Source organism: Paroedura picta, chromosome 5 (genome assembly GCF_049243985.1).
Source record: "Paroedura picta isolate Pp20150507F chromosome 5, Ppicta_v3.0, whole genome shotgun sequence".
Taxonomy (NCBI): domain Eukaryota; kingdom Metazoa; phylum Chordata; class Lepidosauria; order Squamata; family Gekkonidae; genus Paroedura; species Paroedura picta.
Genome location: NC_135373.1, coordinates 9,148,656 through 9,158,061, shown reverse-complemented (window position 1 = coordinate 9,158,061; position 9,406 = coordinate 9,148,656). Strand labels below are relative to the sequence as shown.

Below are 9,406 nucleotides of genomic sequence, written 5' to 3'. Positions count from 1 at the left end.
GCCAGCTGGGTGACCTTGGGCTAGTCACAGTTCATAGAATAATAGAATCATAGAGTTGGAAGGGACCATACAGGCCATCTAGTCCAACCCCCTGCTTTACGTAGGATCAGCCCTAAGCATCCTAAAGCATCCAAGAAAAGTGTATATCCAACCTTTGCTTGAAGACTGCCAGTGAGGGGGAGCTCACCACCTCCTTAGGCAGGCTATTCCACTGCTGAACTACTCTGACTGTGAAAAATTTTTTCCTGATATCTAGCCTATATCGTTGTACTTGTAGTTTAAACCCATTACTATGTGTCCTCTCCTCTGCAGCCAATGGAAACAGCATCCTGCCCTCCTCCAAGTGACAACTTTTCAAATACTTAAAGAGTTCTCTCAGAGCTGTTATTACTGAGCAGTTCTCTTTGGGGTCTCTCAGCCCCATCTACCTCCCAAGGTGTCTGTTGTAGGAAGAGGAAGGAAAAGGTGTCTGGAAGCTGCTTTGCGATTCCTTTGGGTAGTGAAAAACAGGGAATGAAAAAAAAAACATCTCTCCTCCCTCAGTTGAGAGTCCACGCTCCCTTCCCCAGACATAAGAAGAGACGACTTGCTTAATGGATCCACAGTATTCAGCTCAGTGTTTTTCAAACTTCTGTAAAATGAGATTAATAGAAAGGAAGGTGAAGGTAATATCAAGGTCAATGCTCTTTATGATATTTAGCTATTTAAATCTACGCTGACCGAAGGTCAGATACAACCTGAATGACAGATTAGGAAAGGGACTATCAATCCTAGTGGAAATCTGAACCACATTACTTCTAATTTATACTTAGATTTCATGCATGTTTAGGGCAGGTCTAGGAGAGAGACACACCAATGCTAACCACCGCCATTAATTCATCACTAGAGGCAAAACTCGGATTGTGGCCTTCGTGGGTGCTGACCGCAGGGCAAAAGCAATTTATGGGTAGCAAAGCATGCTCTGAGGCTGGCTCCTCTTCCATCTGAAAAACTTCTGAAACTGGCATGAAGTTGGAGGAGGAGAGCTGATCACTTATTAGCCTTTCCTGGCTGTGAATTTACTCCTGATTGGAGCTAAACAACCAATCCAATTCCTGGCTGAGAACCATGATTTATTCATGAGTAAACATTCCCAGGGTAGAGGCTTTGCCTGGCCACTCCGTGTCCCAGAGGGCCCGCAGGGAATCATTATTGGGCTTCCCAAAGCCCCCCCCCTTCAGGAGGCACACAGAGGCTGTCCCAAGAAGCAACTCACCCCCCCCCCATGTCCTCTGAGCTGAAGGAGGCTAGGAGTCCAGTGCAACTTATTGGCACCAGGGCATGTTCTGAAGCTACCTTCTCTTCTGAAACTGCCAGAAAGTTGGAGGTGGAGAGCTGACTACTTATTAGCCCTTCCTGGCTGAGGGCTCTCTCCTGATTGGGGCTAAACTACCAGGGCCGGCTGATTGGCCCTCATTTGCAGAGTGCTCTGATTGTATCGGTGGCACACCATGAGGGAGGGCCAATCAGGGAGCAAGTGACCTGTCTTTTTGGAAAATATATGGTTTACTGATATAACGCCAATATCAGGGTGTGGCCAAATGTACCCATCTAAACATGACTGTGCAAACTCATGACTGCCATATTTATACATTTGTGTGCATGGAGACACGCAGAAAGGATGGTGCTTGTGGAAACTCATAAAAAGTCAGATGTGGAGCATTCTCATGGAGTTCTCTATTTTCATCATTTATGTTTCCCAATACAAAAGATACAGGTGGAACAACACTGAAAGAAGCAATCTTCAACAAGGATAGATTGGCAGCAGATAGGGCATGTCTGCAAAAAGGAAGAGGAAGAAGAAAAAGAGGAGGAAGAGGAAGAAAAGGAGGAGGAAGGAGGAGTTGGTTTTTATAGAAGAAGAAGAAGAGTTGGTTCTTATATGCTGCTTTTCCCTACCCGAAGGAGGCTCAAAGCGGCTTACAGTCGCCTTCCCATTCCTCTCCCCACAACAGACACCCTGTGGGGTGGGTGAGGCTGAGAGAGCCCTGAAATCACTGCCCGGTCAGAACAGTTTTATCAGTGCCGTGATGAGCCCAAGGTCACCCAGCTGGTTGCATGTGGGGGAGCGCAGAATCGAACCCGGCATGCCAGATTAGAAGTCCGCACTCATAACCACTACACCAAACTGGCTCTCTTATACCCCACTTTTCTCTGCCGAAAGGAGTCTCAAAGCAGCTTACAAATGCCTTTCCTTCCTCTCCCTACAACAGGCTGCATGTGGGGGCAGAGCAAGGAATCAAACCCAGCTCACCAAATTAGAAATCGCCATTCTTAACCACTACACTGCACTGGCCCCTCAAATCCGAGAGCTGGAATGGATTCATCAAGCCATACAACAAGGGCAGCGGAATAGCCAAGCTTCAAATATATGCAAAGTGAACATCCATCAGCACATGTTCAAAAAGCTTCCTTTCAGATCTCCGGATTCAGAGAGACACAGCAGCCAGAAAGCCAATTGTCTAGAAACGTCAAGTCCAATGTGCCAAGACAATGTGCTTGGGCATGAAATCAAGAAACAGTCCAGCCTACAACATTCCTAGGTCCAATGGCCAGCTGGCGAACTGACCCCATTCCAACTGGACTCTTCCTCGTGGAGATGAGATTTCCTATCATGAAGGGTGGCCATTGATCTATGCAGCCCCTTATGAGTCTCATGTGGAAAAACCTTTATGGGCTTAGTTACACCAGGGGGGAAGACGGCACCATTTGCTCTATGGCGGACGTAAGGGAACTTGTTCGGGGAGAGGACCGACTGTTTCCACAACTGATCTTCAGTTCCAGGCTGCTGCTGCTACAGGTTTGGTGGCCCACCTCATTGGCGTTGACCTCGCCCACGGGGATGATGGGAATATCCACAAAGCCTCTCTTAAGGACGGTGAGGATCGACGTCTTGAAGACCTGCTGGAACTTCTCCCCGATAAACAGATAGAGAATGGGGGTGAAGCAGAAATTGAAACACTCTCCGGCGTACATGAATCCCCGCAAGACCATTCGTATCGTTCCAGATGCTTCCCAATGTGTGGCCGAGCCATGATAGATGTGGTAAGGAAGCCAGCAGATGAAGAAGGAGGCCGCAGCCGTCAGCAGGACCCAGAAGGGCTTTCTGTTCCTCACCAGCTGTTTCTTCTTTATCTCCCAACCCATCCTACAATGGCAGCTCGTGATAATCAGGAAGGGAAGCAAGAAGGCCAGGAGGAGCCGGACCAGGAAGACCGCTAAGTGGACACGATGCCTCAAGGCCTGTGTCTCAGGCCTGTTCCAGTCACTGGAGAAGGCGAAATTGCTGATGCACTTTGTCCCGCCCGTCTCCGTGACTTGTGTCTCCTGGAAGGCCACGTAGGGGACGCTGAGGACGAAGGAAGAGAGCCACACGCCTGCGACAAATCTCCGGGCCTGGGGAACTGTGCGGTTGTGCAGAGACCAGACGGGATGGCAGATGAGGAGGTAGCGGTCCACGCTGATGACGGTGAGGAGGAAGACGGTGGTGAACATGGTCAGGGAAAATACGGAGACTATCAGTTTGCACATCACCATCCCGAAGACCCAGTGGAATCCGAAGAAGCTGTAGATGGCAAAGAACGGCAGGAAAGTGCAGAAAAGCAAGTAGGTGAAAATCAGGTGTGAGAACCAGAGGGTGTTCACCGTCCTCTTCATCTTCATCCCCAGCACCCAGAGGAAGAAGCCGTTGGATACCGTCCCCACCAGTAAGGACGCCAGGGTGAAGATGCCAAGTGCCAGGTTCATGAAAGTCGTCATCTCCGGGGAAGGGCTGGGGGGCACCCTTGTGCTCGAGATATTCCTCGACAGGATAGTCACGTTGCCTGGGTCCATGAGGCCCTGAAGGAAGATGGAGAAGAGGCTGAGTCAGTGGCCAAGTAATACACAGCTTGCTGCTCCAAGATAATAAAGGTAAAGGTATCCCCTGTGCAAGCACTGAGTCATGTCTGACCCTTGGGGTGACGCCCTCCAGCGTTTTCATGGCAGACTCAACACGGGGTGGTTTGCCGGTGCCTTCCCCAGTCATCACCGTTTGCCCCCCAGCAAGCTGGGTACTCATTTTACCGACCTCAGAAGGATGGAAGGCTGAGTCAACCTTGAGCCGGCTGCTGGGATTGAACTCCCAGCCTCATGGGCAGAGCTTTCAGACGGCTGCCTTACTACTCTGCGCCACAAGAGGCTCCAAGATAATACATATAATACTCAAGTTCCTCAAATATGCTATTGATTTCAAACCTTGCACATGATTTTGAAAATATAGTTAACCAAACACTGTTTTTCATCCACTGCTCTTCTAACAGGGTGCCTTTTGGACGATCCTTGAGAAAGGCAAGCCCGAAATGGAGAATTTGCCAGAGGCCCATCTGATCTAGCTCCCCGGCTCCTTTTTGAATGTGGGATAAGATAGGAACGGCTTTCGCCTGATTACTTTGTGAACTATGCATTCAAATTGGGTATGTTTGTTTAACGTAGCAGCAAAGCTAGAAACGTTTGCTCGCCATTGAGCTTGGGGATCTCACCAAGCTCTCAGCCCCTAACCACGTACTTCTACCATCTAATCAACCCACAACAGCGTAGAGCATTCATGTTAGCTAGAACTAATGCTCTAACTTCTGCTGTGCTGTATGGGAGATTTCAACAGATCCCGTATTCAGCTAGGCTGTGCCCCTGTGGACAATGCTGTATAGAATCAATTACACACGTTTTCTTCCATTGTCCATTTTATTCTCCGATCCGAGCCAAATTTCTTAACTCACTGCTGTGTAAAAGAGAACTGCATTCGGATGAACGAAAGACTCAGTTTCTTTTGACATCCCAGAACCCTGATATAATTGAACCAGTAGCAAAGTTTTTACACCTTGCCATGAGAAATCGTGAATGTATTATGCCTTTGTTCTCACTAGCAGTGGATCCTTTTGCACTTTCCCTTCTTATATTGTTTAATGTGTCCCGGTTCGAACAGCAGACTGTTTTGCTGCCAATGACACTGCATTAAAGGAATGGCTACTTTTCTTATGACAAAATCAGAGTCCAGTAGCACCTCTAAGACCAACAAAGGTTTATTCAAGGCGTGAGGTTTCGAGTTCAGGCACTCTTCGTCAGACTTCTCCATCTGAGCAAGATAGGTAATCGTCTCAACGCTGCTGCCCTCTTCCCCAAACTTATCCATTTCCTATCTTATTATTTTCTGCTGTAGGTGTTAGCGTAATTGCTCAGTCTTATTCTGTAAATAAGAGCCTCTTGTGGTGCAGGGTGGTAAGGCAGCCAACATGCTGTCTGAAAGCTTTGCCCATGAGGCTGGGAGTTCAATCCCAGCAGCCGGCTCAAGGTTGACTCAGCCTTCCATCCTTCTGAGGTTGGTAAAATGAGTACCCAGCTTGCTTGGGGGTAAACGGTAATGACTGGGGAAGGCACTGGCAAACCACCCTGTATTGAGTCTGCCATGAAAACGCTAGAGGGCGTCACCCCAAGCTTCAGACGTGACCCGGTGCTTGCACAGGGGATACCTTTACCTTTACCTTATTCTGTAAATACATCTATAATATTATTTCAAACAGTATTTGTTGTCTACCTTGGATTCCTGAAGGGCTTTATCACCTCGTAAACTGTGCAAAACAGATCTTGCTGGTTATTCTCCTTTTCACATAGCTGATTCCCCGAATTTTTGATCAGAGCATTTGGGGATAACAGAGCATTTCGCTTAACTGATTTCTGCCAGGGTGGGTAAATGCACTTTCTGATCCCGCCCCCTACCTCCTAACTACAGGACCTCCGTCTTGGAGGGGTTGAGTTTCAGGCGACTCTGCTCAAACCATTCTGTTACTGCTTCCGAATTTGTGGCACGTGTTTCTGGGGGAGAGTCCAGGCAGCTGTCCATGAGGAGATAGAGCTGGGTGTCATCAGCAAACTGATGGCATCCCAACCCAAAGCTCCATACCAGCTGGGCCAGAGGATGCATGAAGGTGTTAAACAGAACTATGTCCTGTGGGACCCCACAAGGGAGACTGTAGGAGCAAGAGAACTCATCCCCCACCACAAACCTCTGGGTCTGGTTATAGAAAAAGGAGCCTATCCAGCAAAGAGATGTGCTCCCTATCCCCATCTCCATGAGGTGATGGACCAACAATTCATGGTCAACTATGTCAAAAGTGGCCAACAGATCTAAAACAACCAGCATGGCCAACCAGCCCTGATCCAGCTGGTGAAGGAGATAAACCAACAGGGTGACCAGCACTGTCTCCACCCCGTGACCAGGATGGAAGCCAGACTGATATGGATGGAAAGCCGAAGTTTCCTCCAAAAATGCCAGGAGCTGGTCTGCCGCAGCCCTTTCAACTACCTTGCCCGGGAATGCCAAATGTGACACCGAGCGGTAGTTGGCCGGGTTCTGCAGATCCAGCGATGTTTTTTTAAGGAGTGGTTGAACCACTGCCCCCTTCAGCCTCTCAGGGAACTCCTCAGAACCCAGGGAGAGATTGATAATATGCCTGAGCTGGCCTCCTATCCACTGGCCACCTCCTTTGAAGAGCCAAGAAAGGGATCAAGGGGGCAAGCGGTCACCCTAAACCACCCCAGCAGCTTGTCCACTTTGGAAGAAGAGAACCACCCGAAGCCATCAAACGTCACCTCCAAAGACGGCCAACAGGCCTCCAGTTCATTTGCTGTATTTACCGTGGCCAGAAGGCCGCAGCAGAGTGACAAGACTTTATCCACAAAATAGCTTGCTAATGCCTCACAGCCGAGTTCCAATTGACTAGAATTTTGGTGCCTCACCTCGGGGGCGGTAAGAGACCTAACTACCCTAAATAATTGGGCTGGGCAAGAGCTTGTGGACACGAATTCCGCGGCAAAAAACTCACGTTTTGCCGCTTTCACCCGCTTTAACCCCATCTCATATGCCCTCAGAAGCGTGCAATAATATTTTCTTGTGAGTCTTCCACCACACTCAGTCTAGTCATCTGACTTCCCTTTTCTTCTCCCGAAGCACCCCAGTATACCAAGGGGCCCATTTGAGTCGAGGGCAGAGAGGGCGTTCAGGGGTAATCTTATTTATGGCAACCATCAGGCGGGACTGCCAGTCCTCCACCAAGGCCGCCATTCAGCCGTCTTACTCAACAGGAGTACTCAAAGAAGATAACAGCAAAACATTAATTGGTGGGTTCATAGAGGTGTACAATAATACAATAATACATAGAGGTGTACAATAAATGAGCCTCTTGTGGCACAGAGTGGTAAGGCAGCAGTCTGAAAGCTTTGCCCATGAGGCTGGGAGTTCAATCCCAGCAGCCGGTTTAAGGTTGACTCGGCCTTCCATCCTTCCGAGGTCAGTAAAATGAGTACCCAGCTTGCTGCTGGGGGTAAAACAGTAATGACTGGGGAAGACACTGGTAAGGCCATCCTGTATTGAGTCTGCCATGAAAACGCTGGAGGGCGTCACCCCAAGGGTCAGACATGACCCAGTGCTTTAAAAAGGTAAAGATACCTTTACCTTTTTATGCAAATAAAAAATTCCAAGTCCCATTTGTTGTCCAGTCCTTGGAAGCCCAAGGAGAAATTCTCCATAAGGCACACTGAACAGGATTCTGGGAGAACAAAGCCTGTTTCATGTCTTTCCTCAGCAGAATTAACCAAACATCAGGACATCAGCTCTCCATGCCACCTGGCTCACCGTGGCTTGTGTGACTGCAGGAGGTATTTTTCTGGTATCTGCTGATTCTCCTTAATGCTGCTGAAGGAAGTCGTGAAACAGGCTTTGTTCTGCTGGAATCCTGTTCGGCATGCCTTATAGAGAATTTCTCCTTTGGCTTCCAAGGACTGCGCCATAAACGGGACTTGGGAATTTTTGATTTCCATATTATTGTATTGTTGCATACATCTATGAACAGGCAAACTATTTTTTGCTGTGTCTTTTACCATGACATTTGGGGCCAGGGACTCAGGAGGTGGGACCTCCTTAAGGAGAAAAAGGGAAAGAGCCCCACCCACCCCCATCCACAGAGCATCAACCAACTTACCTTGAAGCAAGCTGATGAAGTCTCCCCGTGGCTACTGCATGAGATCTGGTCAGGCTCTGATACAATGCTGATGCGGTTGATGAAGAAACAAGAAAGATAAGGAGAAGAGGCAGGAAATAACTTCTGCAGACGTGTCAGTGATGAGCAGATGCTGTCTTGCCTTCTTCTTGCTGCGGTGCTTGAGAGCTTTATGGCAGCCAGAAATTCAGGAAGTGAAGCTTTCTGCACCACTACAATCCCACTTCCAGGTGACAATAGTGCTTAACAAACTTTTCATTTGTCAAAGACACAGGGACTGCTCTTTGCAGACCAGGAGGGTCCTTTTTTTGGAACAGCAGCAGATCTATTAAAAGATGGACTCATGGGTAAGTTCCTCCAGGAAGACCTTCAATGGTCAAAAGTAGCAAGGTGTTTTTTTTAATATTATTATTTCTAAACACACATGCACAAAAGAGGTAGTGCGACATTTCTACAGAAAAGTGAAAAGCATGGAAGACAAGAATTGAACTAGTTTTTCTGGCTGACTGAACAGTAGGGATGGACATGAACCAGTTCATGAGTCAAACTTTGGCATGAACTTGGCCTGGTTCATAGCCCATGAACCAATGCTCAGGGAAGGCACCTTCCCTGAACTTTATTGGGGGCTGGCTTTTTAGGCCATTTAAACCAAATAGCTAAGCAGGGTCAGTCCACCCATCAGCTGCTAGGTTTAACCCATCAATTTTGCTCTCCCCCCCCCCCCTCAGAGGAAGAGAAATGAACAAATTAAATGGCGCAGAGCCATTTAAACCTAACAGCTGGCAGCCATTTAACCTGTCCATTTCACTCCCCACTCCCTGCTTCCAAGGGAGAGAACAAAATGGACCGTTGAAATATCTACCTTCTGAATAATAGTTGATGGGCCCCCCTGCCCCACTGTTAAGATGAAATGGTTGTGAGTCATTTCATCTTGCACCTGGAAGTGGGGGGTGGGGGGAACTGACCGGTGAAAAGGCTCCAATCCATTTCAACTTAACAGCCTGGCCAGTCTACCGATCAGCTGTTAGTTGCAAAAAGCTGCAAGCCGTTAAACATGTCTGTTTCACTCCCCAACCCCTCCCCCAAATCAGGGGGAAGTGCAACAGACAGGCAAAATAGTGGCCAGGAAAAAGGGCAATTCCAGTGGGCTCATTAGGTTTGGGGAAAATCTGGTTCGGTTCGGGGACTGCCTCAAACCCTGAACTGGAATGTTTAGGTGCATACCCATCCATACTAAACACATTCTGTAGATATCTCTGGGCCTGAGCGATGGATCATGTTACCCTTACTGAACGTCATCTGGGCTTGGCAAAGAGGAGACCAAGACTGACCCC

General features: G+C 48.3%; 1 protein-coding gene across 1 annotated transcript; it reads right to left on the bottom strand.

The window, feature by feature from the left end:
* Positions 1-1,267: 1,267 nt before the first annotated feature.
* Positions 1,268-8,221, bottom strand: LOC143838940 (putative G-protein coupled receptor 33). Its single transcript, XM_077340836.1, has 2 exons — positions 8,055-8,221; positions 1,268-3,879 (listed from the first exon to the last, which is right to left on the bottom strand). The coding sequence occupies exon 2, from the start codon at positions 3,871-3,873 to the stop codon at positions 2,722-2,724; it is 1,152 nt and encodes a 383-aa protein (XP_077196951.1). The 5' UTR covers positions 3,874-3,879; positions 8,055-8,221; the 3' UTR covers positions 1,268-2,721.
* Positions 8,222-9,406: the final 1,185 nt, after the last annotated feature.